The sequence below is a fragment of the Quercus lobata genome, chromosome 3, assembly GCF_001633185.2.
Source record: "Quercus lobata isolate SW786 chromosome 3, ValleyOak3.0 Primary Assembly, whole genome shotgun sequence".
NCBI classification, from domain to species: Eukaryota; Viridiplantae; Streptophyta; class Magnoliopsida; order Fagales; family Fagaceae; genus Quercus; species Quercus lobata.
In genome coordinates, this window is record NC_044906.1 from 12,808,313 (window position 1) to 12,824,115 (window position 15,803).

Here is a 15,803-nt window from a genome sequence, read left to right on the forward strand (position 1 = left end):
TAGCATACATGGACACATTATTTCTTCATTAAGGAATTAACGGGGTTTTATAAGAATGGGAAAACTATGGCCTAATTAAGAACAATAATGTTTCTCCATTTGATCATATATTAGTCAAGCCAATTGCTTAACGACACAAAAGACAGCCATTGATTGATAGGTACTTCTTTAAATTATTTGAGTGTTTGTTTTCTTTCTCTTCTAGCCTGCTGATATCATATTTTCACAATTCTTTGTATTTCGCTTTTATGTTCATTTGTATTTGTCATGACACCGAGAATGGTTAACTATATTTGCGCTACATCCAGAGAGTTAATTAAAGGCCAATTGGAACTCTTCCTAATCATTTATAAAGGCCAATCCGATATTGTAAATACATGATTTGGGATTTAATAAAAATTCAAATAATACATATTTATCTAATCCAATTTATATAATCTGAGATATTACTGTATTAAACAGAAAAATGGAATAAATAACAGTCCACGCATAAAATTTTTGTAATCAATCCAATTTATATAATCTGAGATATTACTGTATTAAACATAATTTTTTTTTGATACAAGATAGAATTCTAATCTAGCCTAATCTAATTGTATATGTATGTGAAGCTCTCTCCTGGAGACTTAAATCCCGGTCCTTACCCCCCACATTCGACATACACTTATACTTGTGGAGTGACTATCGCACTAAGAGTGTGCGATGATGTATTAAATAAAAAATTAAATTGGAATAAATTAATAACTGTCCGTGCATAAATATTTTGTAATCAATGAAAAAAAAGAGAGAGGCAATTATATTATTTAGGTATGCATAAGAAAAGAATATGGATGAGTTCCAATCAATGGTGCCAAATTCATTAAACCTAGAAAACATAAAGTTGGCATTTTTAATTATGATTAGAGAGTGGATCAGATTGGTGTTCTTCTTGTTCTGCATGGCAATCATGATGGTTACCTTTTTAATTAACAACTAAATTAGTTTATTGATAATTCCTCAACATTGCTGTCTCTATAGAGATCAACTAGCAAGTGGATGCTTAAAACTGTCCATCATAAAAAAGAGAACGTGTGGTTGGTGATTTTGTTTAGCCCTATTCTTTTGCTCTTACCCTAAAAAAATAGTGAGATCTAGAGAGAGAGAGAGAGAACCAATAGTTTTTGTTTATACTGTTTCTTGATTCTTCTCTCTCTCTCTCTCTCACTAATCACTACACACACTATTCTTTTTTTCTTTTAAATTTTTATCAGAATAATCAGACTACACACACTATTCAGCATAAAGTAAACGAAACATCATTATCAAAGACAATCATTTAGGTAAAAGTTTCAAATATTTTTTATTAAAAGCTTGACTATTTCTTTTGGCCGAAAAGTAAAAAAAATCATTCACCATGCATGAGTTCTCTGTCTAGGGGGGGCTTGCATAAATAGTTGAATAGTACTGAACACAGAAAATGTGTAAAAAAGTAAACAAAAAAATAGGATTTGATCCATACCTCGAATGTATACCATATAGGTTTTTGTCAGCTCATCCAGTATCGTGAATAATGAATGTGAGGGACACAATTTTTTCAGAATCTATTTCATGGTTTATAATTGTAGTATTATTTTTATATTAAATTATTATTAACATCATTTTTATTGTACACTGATGTCAATAAAGAAGTAAAAAATTGTGAAAAAAATTGGCAAAATGAGATAGTCTACCTCCAAATGTATTACCATCCACCTTACAAAAGAAGTAAAACGAGGGAAAAAATAAAATAAAATAAAAGAAAGAGAACTTTATTTTAAGTGACTTGATACATTTCCTAGAAAGTTGGTAAGGACTTTTTGTATTGCCTCTTCTTTCCACATGTGAAAAAAGATTTTCTTTTATGAAGATCATTGCAAGACATTAAGAAAGCCACTTTCAAAAGAGATCCCTAGATTCTATTGTCTCATATTGGGGTGACTAAGGAAATGGGGTTTCCTTCATAAAGAAAAAACCTAAAAAGCAAATGATGGATTAACCAAAACCTTTTTTTTTTTTTTTTGGCTAAAAAAAAGAATTAACCAAAACTAGAATGTTTATAAAGCATCAATTTTGAGCAAATGTTTTCCATCCAACTATAGAGCAACGTAAATTCAAAGGAAAAAAGAAAAAAAAGAGGGAGATAGAGAAATTATTTTGGCAGTTTCATTAACTCATGCAACAAATTTCTTAGATTTGTAATACAATAAAATTTCCTAGTACAAATTCATTTAATTAACTAGCATCCATATAGCCACAACACTACCTAAAATGGAAAGGGTGCAGAAATATTTCACAAAGTAATAATCATGTCCTGCAAAAGGACTAGCTTGAGTATTTATCAATATGGACATGAAGCCATGAGGCTCCATCGTTCATTAGCTGTTTTTATTGTCATTATTGAGAGAAATGGGACCCAAATGAAGTTGCTTGATGGAGCAAGACAAAATTGTCAATCATCTGATTTACAAGCATAGGTAAAAAAAGAAAAAGAAAGAATTGAAGGGTGACAGGCCTTTTTCCTCTTTGAAATTTCGTCGAAATGTTGAAATATTTGTTCTTAAGGAAAAGGATAAGAGTTCTTGAGGTTTTTGATGTGGATTGACACTGAAAAGAAATCTGAAGATTTCCCGAATGTCCAGCAAATTCAAAATCTAAATTCTGATAATGACTTCCCCAAACACAAGGGAAGTGTTATTTATTAATTTATTCTAATTTTACTTTTTGTTTTTAATCTTGGAAGGGAAATGGGGAGAAAGGCGGGGGTTAATTTTTTTTTGGTGTGTCAAATTAAGACATTTATCATAGTTTCATACCAAATTAAAGCAAGCATGTCACACATGGTTGCAACAAGTCAAGAAAACATAGTTCCCCACTTGTTACATCTTTTGAATTTTTTTTCTATGGTTTCTTTTGGGGGGATGGGTGGGGAGGTGTTCAGCTACTCTTTTTATGTGGTTTCGAGCTAAAACAATTTGTGGGCCAAGGCCATCTAGATTATAAATAAACATATAGAGGGTTGGGTTCAAATTACACATGTTGTAACTCTAAGTAATATTTAACCACTCAATATTTTTTAATTGGATGAGAATTTTGATAAATCTACTGTTGGGTTACATTATTTTCATGTATTTTCCATGCTTGTAAAATTTCAAGAAGATCAAATATCAATAGTCATCTCATCAATCAATGGTTTAAATTTTAGTTCTTGTAGTTTAAAATAATACATAAAAGATAATTTTATGAATCAAATAATAAATAAAATTCAATTGGCATTGAAATTGGCATGCATATTAATATATAACCCAACGGTAAGATTTTTAAAATATGAATTAAATAACAAATTATTGAATAGTGTAATATTGTTTAGAGTTACATCAGATAAAACTTATATCTCTCTAAGACTTCACTTTACAAAAAAAAAACCACAATTAGGATTATATGGATTGATTTTTTTTTTTTCTTCTTTTGAGGAAAAGGTTATATGGATGATTTGGCGTAATGCTTTTATTTTATATTTTTTAAAAGAAAGATTTGGCATAATTTTTAACAGAGATATTTTCTCATGTAGCAAAGTAGAGAGAGCATATAAGTACACTTTGTAGGCCAACTCAAATAGGACTGCGAAAGTAGGCAAAGCCACATTAGTAAGTGGGCCAACTGAAATTGGATTGCAAAACCAGGAAAGGCCACGTTAGTAAGTCTGACCCGAATTGTATAGAAAGTGGGTACAAGTGGATGTAGCCTAACCTGAATTGGCTTTCCAGCCCATGAAAGCTGGAAATTCAAAAAAGGCTGCTAAAGCTCTTGAAAGAAAAAGTGCCATTGAAAAAAAAAATTTACTGAATGACGCTAGTGAAAAAAAGAACATTGATAATTCCATATTTAAAAAAAAAAATGAAGAAATAACTGAATGATAATTGGTATGGGTTTTTGCAATCCAACATCCTTATGCGTGAATACAAATTTCTTGTCACACTTGTTGTGTTCTATTTTATACTATACTAGTCATAATTTGATAATATAACCAAAGTCTAAAATGAAAAAAAGAAATCAATTACATGATATATCATGAGTGGTGGAGTATAAAGTGGAATACAAAAAAAATGGGACAGAGAATTTATATTCCTCAATGCCATGTTTTTTTAAAGGCCTCATGCAACAGCTTTCCTAAGGTAAATTTTTTTAGTGAAAGTAATGATTTACTTTCTTGTGCTTAGACATTATCACAATTTAATCTATATAAATTTTCGATTGTTATATTTGACTCCCCCTAGGATTTTATTTGACCCCCTTAATAAGATCGTTAGAGTTCCATTCAAAATACATCTAACAATTTCATTTTCATCCAAAACTTAAGAAATTAAAATGTAACAATGAAGTAATTTGTCTATAAAAAAAAAGGCAAAATCTGTTAATTTGGATGAAATTTTGAATAGTTTCATTTCAATCCAATTGTTAGTGAGTCAAATATAATACTTAAAAGTTTGTAGGCTAAATTGTAATAGGCAAAACCATGAGGGGGTAAAACATAATTTACTCAAAATTTTATGCATGCTTTTCATGCTATGCCATTAAGAAAATACATAATGTTATATTACATGCAAAGGATAAAACTTCCAATAGACTTGCAAGCATACTAATGAAGTTAATTACACCTAAAAAGTAGGAACATCCCCAAACCTTTGACATGTTGTGTTGAAAAAAATAAACGAAAATTTTCATTTAAAAATTTCTTTAATTTTAAATATACCTTTATAGATTTTGATAGTTATTATTTATTTTGAAAACTTAAAAAGAAGTACAAAATATGCCTCAAAACAAGTAAATTATAACTTAATATATTAATTAATTGTTGCATCCCCACTGTATTGTGTCTTCATTTTTCAGGAATTGTCATATTATTGAATCTCACATCATGTATGTGCGCATGTCCATGACTAGAACTAAAATACCCCTAGAGGAGGAGAAGGCTAAGTGGGACAAAGCCGTTTTTCCATGAAAGGGAACCGTAATATTATGCAAAACAAAATTGTTGTGACAGTACATTTGAGTGCTATAGGACTGGGGACTGGTGCAGATGCAGCATAAGAATGGTGCTAAAGAGTAATTCTTTCAGTTAGCCTTTTTTTTTCTTCTTCTTTCTAAACATGGAAACCTTATTCAACTTAGTATAAACATATTGAAAGTTCACTAATGGTATAGAACATTGCTAAATGAGGAAGTATAGAGCAGATTCACATGCACTCTTAGTACATATCTTGAATCATTGCTTTCGATTAAGCATGAGACCGGACAGAATGTGTCCAGGCAAAAGAGCTAAATGGCAAAGAAAATTTGATTCATTACAAAGTGAAAATCTTAAGAAACACTAAACTCTAGTGCACAGGAATTTGCTCAATTTAGCAGACAAAGAAACTAAGATTGGAAGATGATCCCTTGAAACAACCTTCTGTAGCAAATTAGAAATTGATATTTTGATGATTCAGCAGCTTTTCCCAGTAACTCTCTGTTTTGGCAAAGGTATCTACTAACAGCAACTGTGATGGGTGCCATTAAACCTCTGCCTTGGGTACCACTACAATTATTACACTTCTAAGCAACTTGATCTTATCTAAATAGCCTGCCCCAAAGCACCCTAATTATCATTAAACTTTAGACAACTTATTTGAATTCCAAAAAATACCACCAATAATATATCTACCAATTGGTAGCCTACCAAACATTTTCATATACACTGCATAACATATTAACCTTCATAGTCGCCATAGCAAATAGCTATAAGAGCCCTCAGAATTTTTATTAAATGGTGGTCTGCACTGTGATCTGGTGCACCATGATTAGTAACTGATTAGTTTTATATGAATGTAATGAGGCAACTAAACAGTTGAAGATGCACCCTCCTGTTAGCATGGTTGGCACAGCATTCAATAGACTCCAATTTCTCCAGATTGTGCCAGTCTCCTGTTAGCAGAAGTCCCTCCACAAAAGACAGTTGACTGCTCCAATGCTCCTTTAAGAAATTAAGCGCAATTGAGAACTCATTTTCAAGTAAAAATAGGAAACACGCCACCTCACCTGATTGTCCTCAAAACTTCAGGACAACGGGTAGTCAAATCCCTAGTAGCTAGTGAGCCACTTCTCTCAATTTGATCAAGAGGTTGGCTAACCACATCTTTGTTAATACTACAGGCTTCTTTCACCTCCTTTTCTTCAATTTGCATGGTCTTGGTACTAGTGTTACCACGAGTTGAAGTTGCTTTGACTCTGCTTCGGGCCTTGCGGGTATGATTAGAGAATGGATTTTCTCGTGTCTGAACTTCTCCACTCTTTTGCTTCCTGGGGGTATTTAAGTAACCATGTGCAAGAGCTTCCAATACTCTAATGGTCGGTGGTCGGTTTCTTGTGCCTTGCCTCCTGGTGTTCATATCAGGCTGCTGTTCTGCAGTACCCATATCAATAGAGGTTTTCAATGTGTCAGGAACTGGCTCAATTTTCTTAGATGGAAAGCATGAAACATCTTCATTTACACGCTGCCTGTCTTTGACCTCCATTACTACTGCTTCACCATTTTCAGACTCTTGTAAACCCTGGGGTAGATTCAGGTCAAATGATGGCAGGGATTGATGTGTCTCATTTTTCAGATAGGATGTTTTCATGCCAGTAAAATTTCCACTAAGGATGCCTCCACCACTCTCCTCTTCTGGACTGCTTTTAGCTGCACAAATAATTGAGGGCACTTTCTCTTGAGAACCTACTTGAGAACTGACATTCTTACCTGCATCTGGTGGGTTCAATGCCACAGAGAGTCCTGTTTTCTTTGAACCCAAGTCTTCTGATAAGTCCTCAACAATGCAGTTTTTCTTGGCATTAGCACAAGAAGTTAACTTCCGCCTTTTAATCACAGGTGCTACAAAATTTGAATGGCCAGATTTTACACGCCGACTAAATTGATGCTTGATAGTCCTCTTCAGTTGCCTGTCATCGGATGTAGTGGTCTTCTCATCCTGGTGGCTCTCCATAATTTTGTTTGCAGTAGTATCTGAGTTATTAATGATTTCCTTTTGGTTTGTGTTATCACTATCGGATATAATATTCTTATCACTGTTCAACAGAATGTTAGCAGCATCAAGCGCATGCCCATCCAGTGAATCTTCTGAGGTCCCTTCAGTTTCTCTCAAAAAAGTGGTCAGCTCAGAATTACTTTTGAGTTCAACTGGTGAATATCTAAGTTCTCTCACCTTGGATGATTTTTTTCCATGGAGCAAACTAGTATCAACAACAGTGAACTTCATGCCATTTGGACGTTTTTCACCAATTGTACCCTCAGTGTGGTTTGGCTTATTTATATTCATTTCAATGTTCAATGGCATATCTGTAGCAGAAACCTCATATCCATCCATAGAATTCTTAAAGAATTTCCCTTCATTATCATTCAAATGATTGAAGAGCTTGGAAGTCCTTTTGGATTCAACTGGTAAATATCTCAGTTCTCTCACATTGGATGATTTTCCTCCATGGACTGAACTGGTATCAACAACAGTGAACTTCATACCATTCTGATTGCAAGTAGAAACTCGGGGTTTAAGGTAACAATGGCGCTGATAATTGGATGGATCATCTGGGTCTGATGTCACTTCTGGAACCCATCCATCCTCAGTGCTGCTCCTGACTGTAGCTTCTTCAGCTTCAAAGTCAAGAAGTTTTGGTTCAGATGCCACTTTGCTCAAAACATCACTAACAGAATCAAAGTAGTGGTCTCCCTTCACAAGTTTCCTCCTCGAGAACTTCTTAACACCAGGCATAAGAAAAACCAGGTAATGTCTGAGTGTCACATAACCCTGATCCTTAGGTTGCTCAGAATGCCATCCTTTAGCCAGCAAACGGGGCCAAACAGCTTCCCAGAAAATATCATTACAACGGGCTTTGCTCAACCGGAAACCTCCAGTCAGGAACTTCAGTATTTCACTGGATGAAAGAGAGGAGCAAGCTTTGCCGGTTGGTAGGTTAGGACAAACTTGAAATATGTGATTGGTCTTTCCAGGCTCCATGGCAAGGCCCGTGAGATCTTCCTTCCCCTTGCCAATGCCTATAGCTTCCACAAGAATGTGAATGCCAACAGTTGACTTCAAAGAGCAGACAAATTCTTCTAGTGAAGTTCTTCCCTCTGCAAATGACTTAGAGCCCTACAGATTACAAGCATAATGGATTATTCTTTTGCAACAAAGATACAATATTCTTTTCATGAAAGCCAATCAGATACAGATATAATGGATGGCTCATAATATTAATAGACGCAGACATAAACAGCCTATAATGGTTATAGAAGAGGATTCCTAAATGAACATTTAGGGGGAGCTTTTATTTTCTAGGAACCATTAGGTACAGAACAGGTGAATCACCACTTCAGACCCAAACCACGGATGATTAAGATGGCCTCATAATATTTCTAGAAGCGGACATAAACAGCCTATAATGGTTATAGAAGGGGATTCCTAAATGAACATTTAGGAGGAGCTTTTATTTTCTAGGAACCATTACGTACAGAAAAGGTGAATCACCACTTCAGACCCAAACCACGGATTATTAAGATGTGATTAATATCTGACGCATATCATGAGAATGCTATATCATCGTTTCATGGAATCCTTCCCTAACTTCACATATATAGAATTCTAAAGGGCAATAATCCTTCTACATAAAGGTTCTCCCACAAGTTGTGGATTTTAGACGCCCCTTAATTCTTAAACAATTGTTGAAGAGTCTAAGATCAATGCTGTCCTATATCAACTGATATATTTGAAACCCTCACTATATTTAAAAATATTACAGAACACTTTCCAAATCTAATTCTAAGCTATCAAAGCAAGAACAATATTTAAAGAACCAAAGCTTCCTTTAAGTATTTTACCTCATTCTGAAAACTCTATTCTTAAAATCTTGATTCTAGCCATAACAATCTTCCTTTAATTCTCAAACTTAATTCATTAGTTTATAAACCATCATTGTCTTACCAACTCTTGACGGTTGACTTGTCTTCTATTCTTAATTCCAACTTATAGAACTCTTTCCTTAGTAATTCATCAAATAATGATAAATGCTGGCAGCATTTTATCCTCATTAATTTACTAGATTTAGATGGAACTGGTTTAGTACAATTGTTCAGCTGTCAGTGAGTACACCCATCTTCTTGTTCCTCCCATAGCAAGAAGATATTTCGACTTAAGGGTAACTATTATCTTAATCTAGACCTCTTTTGAAAGGCAATTCAAGTCATGAGACTCTTTTGTGGCACATTGCAATCTGGATCCCTAAAATAGTGACCCAAAACTTTCTTACACAACTTCTATATCTAATCATAAGAAAATAAGATTTTATGCAGAAAGCTTATAATTTTTGGACTGGTGAAACATAAAAGTTATAGCCAAAGATTAGAAGATGAGAAACTAATTGCTAATTAGTATATGTATTCATCTATATTTGCTTTTATCTTATTTATTTTAAAATTTGGAACTTGTCATACTTTTGCATTGCTCTTATTTATTTCGCCTTGTTCAATTATGTATTAAAAGTAATTGGACTGGTGAAACAAACTTCCAATGAAAAACAATTGCACTAAGTTATCCATAGCATTGTCATTTGCAGAAGAATAAATAAAGAAAACCAGTATGTAAATCTAGTGAATGAAAGTGAAACAGATGAGTACAAGATGGTATTATGCACACTTAGTACTAAATGAAAACAAAGACTTTTTTTTTTTTCTTTTTCATATATTGCAGAGGGAGTGATGCTTTTTAAACTCATTGCCCAGTGCAAAAGAAAAAGGATGTGAGTTCAGTTCCAATAAGGGATTACTAAGTTACTAACCATATTTTAAATTGTAAGTCATTATGATTCAAACATAAAGGATTTATGACAAACATAGAAGAGAACTTGAAGTACCTCCACCAAAGTACTTTGAAATTCCTCTGGGACTCGAGGAAGCAAGCGAGATAACAATTCCTGTAGCCTCCATCCTGTAAATATTTTCCGTCCGGTTATACATTTTCTATTTCTAACCTTCCGGGAGTCTGACCATCTACGGTAGCGATCAGACCTATAAAATTCCCCATAGTAGAATGAAAGCATTTCCCCCATCTCTTTGTTCTGTATAAATCTCTTGATCGATATAAAATTCTTCCCAAATATATATAAACCAAGGAGGAAACCATTGACTTCAGCATCACTCCAGGGGTCAGATTTTGAACCTGGAACTGGGTAATATCTTTTGCTTTTATGCACTCCAACTAAACTTGTTTTCCCTGCCACCATGTTTCCAACATCTGCAGTTCTTGATTCCTTGTCATGGTCCAATCCAAGCACATTTGAGGGTTCGAGACTATTTACAGTACATCTCTTCTTCAACTTAAGATGAATCTTTTTTCTGTTTCTTGCTTTGACTTGCACATTTGGGTTACCTGACTCATCATGATTACTAACAAATTCCCACGTTCCATCTTCAATTTTATTCACTTCCTGAACCCACATGATTGGGATGGGTAAACCCATCAAAAAGGAGTGGGAAACATCAACTGTAACTCCAGAATCAGTAGGGTTCATTAGAAGCTGAGCATGCTCAAATTTTGTCATTAAGGAAGGTATTTCCACTTGATAATCATCGCCAACTCTGGTATTCACCTGTGGATCTCCAAATATATCCCTTTCCTCTGGAGATCCTGGAGGAAGTAACTGCTTATCTGATGCTTCTTCGAAGCAGTTACCATCATGATCCAGCTGAAGTGACTCCATCTGCTAAACATAAAGAAAAGAAAAATATACCAATAAATAAAAAACAAACAGTAAGGACTACAAGCAGGCAAAGTTGAAATACGAAGGATGTGCTCAAATACATATGATCCAGATGTACATTATAAATTGAACTTGCTATTAACCAGTAGTACTGAAAGCAGATAACAATCTAACAAATAACATACATGAATGGTTTAAAAACCAGGTTTTGAAAATGATGAAAGTTAAAAGAAGCAAAAATAGATAACCCTTTCTTGGCATTAGATGATATTTCTCTGATAATGCCATCTCTAATAATGCCTATATGCACAGACATACAAACGCAGGCACACACATAATTGCAGTTCTTTAATTCTTATGTTATCCAGAAATAGTAAAGCACCCAACAAGTAGAAGGGAAACCCTCAAGAATGCAAACAACTGGAAAGCAATTAGAAAAATAGAAGCTTTCTTAATCAATGAAAATAAATTAAATCAAAGAAGAAAATCATCTCTATTGGCCATCCAATTAGAGGAATGCTCCATCTATGACCACCAATATTGCAAGTAAAGATCAATTTGTTGAGCATCCAATAAAATACGGGTTTCAATTTTAAACACAAAGCCCCATTAACCATCTTTTCTAGAATGATCAACACAATAACCGTCTCCCTCTCTCTCTTCAGACCCCAACTTGCTCAATCTGTAAACACAGTATTGTAAATAGACATACATATAGTGATCATGCAGCAAAGACCACATTCCAAATACGTGAACTAAAGGCACAATAAACTTTTAATCACAAGAAGCAAACAAAGGAAAACAAACATAACAGAGAATCTAGAGGTCACCAACCCAGAACCAAAAAAAAATCAACCCCAGATCCATTGTCAAACATGATTTCAACACCAAGAACAATTGAACATGTTCACAAATTGAAATCAAACCAAACAAACAGAGTAAATGATCAAAACAAAAGAACTGAAACCAAACAAAGTTTATTCGTGCAAAGTTACCAAAACTCCAAACAATTACAAGTAAACTGAAAACATTAAAACCGACCATTGAGAACCCAAAGTTTATATCAACAATTCTCATTGATCTCACATAAAATTAACTCATATTTAAACACATTATGAACATAAACGACAATAACAATGCACATAGTAACATCACAAAAGATAAACAGTATGCAGTTGAAGTAAAGAGAAGGAGAGATTGAGTATTCACTAACCTCCATGGAAAAGCCTGAAAGTTCAAAAAACCCACGTGAGAAACAAAGCCTGGGCAAATGGGTTTTCATGTTATGCATTGATTCACAAGTATTATAAGAGTTTATTATAAAACAAACCCAAATAAGTACCAAACATAATATTGAAAAAGAACCAGAGAAAAAGAGTACCTTGTTGAAGGCAGAGCTAAGTTTTCATGGGTGTACTAGTGTGAATTTGCGAGACCAAAAGGGAGAGAGAGATAGAGAGAGGAGAGGGAATAATAAAGAAACGAAAGTTTCTCTATGTATAAGCGAAGAGGGAGAGTAAAAATAGTGTCTTTTCTTTATGTCTTAGTACAAGTTTTGAGAGAGAGAACAAAAGAGAGACTACATGAAAATTTGTCTATGTGCAAGACCCATATGATGGATTGGTGCCTCAAGTTTGAATCTTTTTTTTAATTTCATAGTGAATTATGTACATAATTTATATTGAATTTTTATGGAGTTTTCGATACCCGAAATTGATAAAGAGAAAAAAAAATTTAATGGATTAGTAGTTTATTGACATTGAATGCTTACATAGTTTTCCATATTTGAAGAATTTGATTTCAACAAAGAAGAGTTAAAAAATTAATGGATTTGGAGAGCATGGGTCAGGGTTCAAGTTTCTAGAAGGGAGTTTCATACATACATACACTTAGATTAGGGTAAAAATATCTATTTCTATCTTGTATAAAAATAATAATGAATTTGTAATTTAGCAATAGTGAATGATAACAGAGTTCTCGATATCCAATAAAGAGAAAAAAAAATTAAGAGAATTCAATAGATTGGTAGTCTTGTGGTATGGAACTGATGAATGTAAAACTTCTCTCGAACATATGTATAGGGTCCAAATTTTTTTTTTCTTTCTAATTTTGGGTCCATAGTTTGATTCTTAAGATAAATGTTTCATAATTTATATATTCGTTAAATAAGATATATTTTTGTTTGATAGAATCATTCATATAATAACACATAAAAATAAATAAATAAAAAAAACTAATGAATTAGTAGTTTAAAAATATCGAATGCTTACTAAGGTTCCCATATATTACAAATCTAATATATTGCAAAGAAAAGAAAAAAAAAATTGATGGATTAGTAGTTTAGTGATATGGGATGCTTAAAAAAAATTTCGCAATTCAATGATTTGAAGAAATTACACATGGTGCAACTTTAAGTAATATTATACCACCTAATAACTTGCTATTGAATTCATTTTTAAAAAATTACACCATTGGATTATATGTTCATAACATGCATACCAATATTTATGCCAATCAGTTGTTATTTACCATTCAATCCATAATCTCATATTTTACTCATTATTTTAAACTATAACAACTTGAATTTAAACAATTGATTGATAATATGACTATGGATATCTAATCATCTTGAAATTTTGCAAGTATGAAGAATGCATGAAGATAATGTAATCTAGTGGTGGATTTGTTAAAATTCACATTCAATTAAAAAAATATTGAGAGGTGTAACATTATTTCAAATTACACTAGGTGTAACTTAAACCCAACTTTTATATATATATATATATATATATATATATATATATATATAATGGTTTGTTTAAAGGAGTCATTCATATAACAAACACACGCATAAAAAATATGAATTGAATAGTAGTTTAGAGATATCAAGTTATTCAAAAAAATAAATATTTGAAAAATGTGATAGAGGACAAAGAAAAAATAATATTGGATTAGTACTTTAGTGAGATGGAATGCTTATAGAGTGTGCTATATCCAAAGAATCCATAATCTGATATAGTAGAAAATGAAAATAAATTAATGGATTTGTAATTTTGGCGGTATTGAATGTTCACAAAGTTCTCAATATCCAATAGAGAAAAAAGGAGAAGAATTATAGTATATTGATACTTTATTAGCATGCAACCGATGCCTGTAATATTCCTATGGTACACATTATTGGGTTCGTTGATATATATATATATATATATATTGGTAATATGAATGTTTTATATATTCGTTACATAAGAAATTTTTTTGTTTAAAGGAATAATCCATATAACACAAAGAAAAAAAAAAAGAATTAATGGATTAGTAGTTTATTGACATTTGAATGCTTATAGAAAGTTTCCAACATCTAACCAATCCAATATATGATGAAAAAAAAAAATGAACGAGAGAGGAGAGATGTTATATATATATATATATATATATATATATATATCTTATTTGAGCGATTCCATAATAGCATCATACCCGTTTGGTTTGGGCTTGCAAGCAAGGAAACTAGCGAAATTGAGATGTAGTTTAGTTATGTGAAAAAAATTAAAAAAATAAAAAAAAATTTTAAAAAAATAAAAAATTGGGTATGTTTGGATACTGCTTATTTTGCTGAAAACTGAAAACACTGTAGTAAAATAATTTTTAAATATGTGAATAGTACTGTAGGACCTATTTTTAATGAAAGTTTTGTTAAAAAAAATGTTTGTGGGTCCTGTGAACAGTGCACAGGACCTCATGCCTAGAGCTAGAGAAACGCGCATCTCCAAACAAAAAAAAGACAAAAAAAACAAAAAAAAAAACAAAATGTAGACGCAGGAGAAGAAGCTCTATCCAAAACACATACTTAGTGGGTTAGCACTTAGCAGTTTAGTGGCATTTGAATGTTACAAAATTTCCGAAATCCAATAGAGGAAAAAATATAAATAAAGATGAATTAATAGATTGGTAGTTTAGTGGAATGTAACTAACTTATATATAAAGTTCCTCTTTTATATATATGAAAGGTTTTTGGACGTGATCATCCTATAAATTGTGAGATGAATGTTTCTATTTCTCTATTACATAGCATAATTTTTTTCATTTAATCGGTACCGAAATATTTTATTTCTCTTATCAAGCTAAAACACCTTTTTTTGGTAGACATTGATTCTCTTGGTTTTATCACGTGTGCGCCAACATACATAAATATAACCCAATTAATAGATTTGACCCAACACTCATGTACAAATTTTGTTTACGCTAATCATGGTTCTTTGGTTAAAGATACTCCTTTCTCTTGTCTTGATGTAGAAACACATGAATTCAAAAGGAATGGATAGCCAGAGAAGTATGATTTTATTCATCATAATTCTAATAGAGAAATGAAAAGATGCTACAACTTTTTACAAGCGCTTCTAACGAAAACAATCTAGGTTCAAATTTGTCCCTCCTCCAACAATTGAATGCTTAAAAACATAAAATAAAACAAATCCTCCTTTTTTAGAGAACTAGTATAAAGAATTCCCTAGAAATTAAGGAAAGATTGAAGTTTCTTGAGATTAATTTGATGAACAAATATAAGGTCCTTTTAGAAACACAGAAAAACTCCACAACAATTTTATTACATTATCAAATTTGCCCACCACTTTTATCATGAACTACTAAAAACAAATTGCATATTTTGGCAAACAGAAGTAGATATATATTGAACTCCACAAATTATTGTCAACAACAATCACTTAGGAGGAATGGGATACAAAAGCAAATTATGTCGTAAAGTGAATTTTTCAACCTTATTATTTCTTTCGGCAAATTGTGGCACGCCACTTTTACGACAGAGAAAGGCGGCTTCATTGGCATAACCAACTTTCCTAGATGCATCACCATATAACCTTTATCGAAGAGATCGAAAGCTTGAGAAATTTCAAAGACTGCAAAGTTGTAATTATCATGACATTCTTTCATGTTAATGCAGGAAAGATACACGAAATTCTCAGTTTTGTGAGATGCAAGAATAGGGA

The 15,803-nt window shown here is 32.6% G+C and overlaps 1 protein-coding gene across 4 annotated transcripts; it reads right to left on the minus strand.

Moving 5' to 3' along the window:
• Positions 1-5,196: 5,196 nt before the first annotated feature.
• On the minus strand, positions 5,197-12,350 carry LOC115978948. Of its 4 annotated transcripts, none has more exons than XM_031100877.1 (4): positions 12,185-12,350; positions 12,017-12,030; positions 9,958-10,803; positions 5,197-8,201 (listed from the first exon to the last, which is right to left on the minus strand). In XM_031100877.1, the coding sequence occupies exons 2-4, from the start codon at positions 12,020-12,022 to the stop codon at positions 6,090-6,092; spliced, it is 2,964 nt and encodes a 987-aa protein (XP_030956737.1). In that variant the 5' UTR covers positions 12,023-12,030; positions 12,185-12,350; the 3' UTR covers positions 5,197-6,089. The 4 variants fall into 4 exon arrangements, with proteins under 4 accessions (XP_030956737.1, XP_030956735.1, XP_030956736.1 ...); XM_031100875.1 differs by having other exon boundaries at positions 9,958-10,806; XM_031100876.1 differs by having other exon boundaries at positions 12,017-12,065.
• Positions 12,351-15,803: the final 3,453 nt, after the last annotated feature.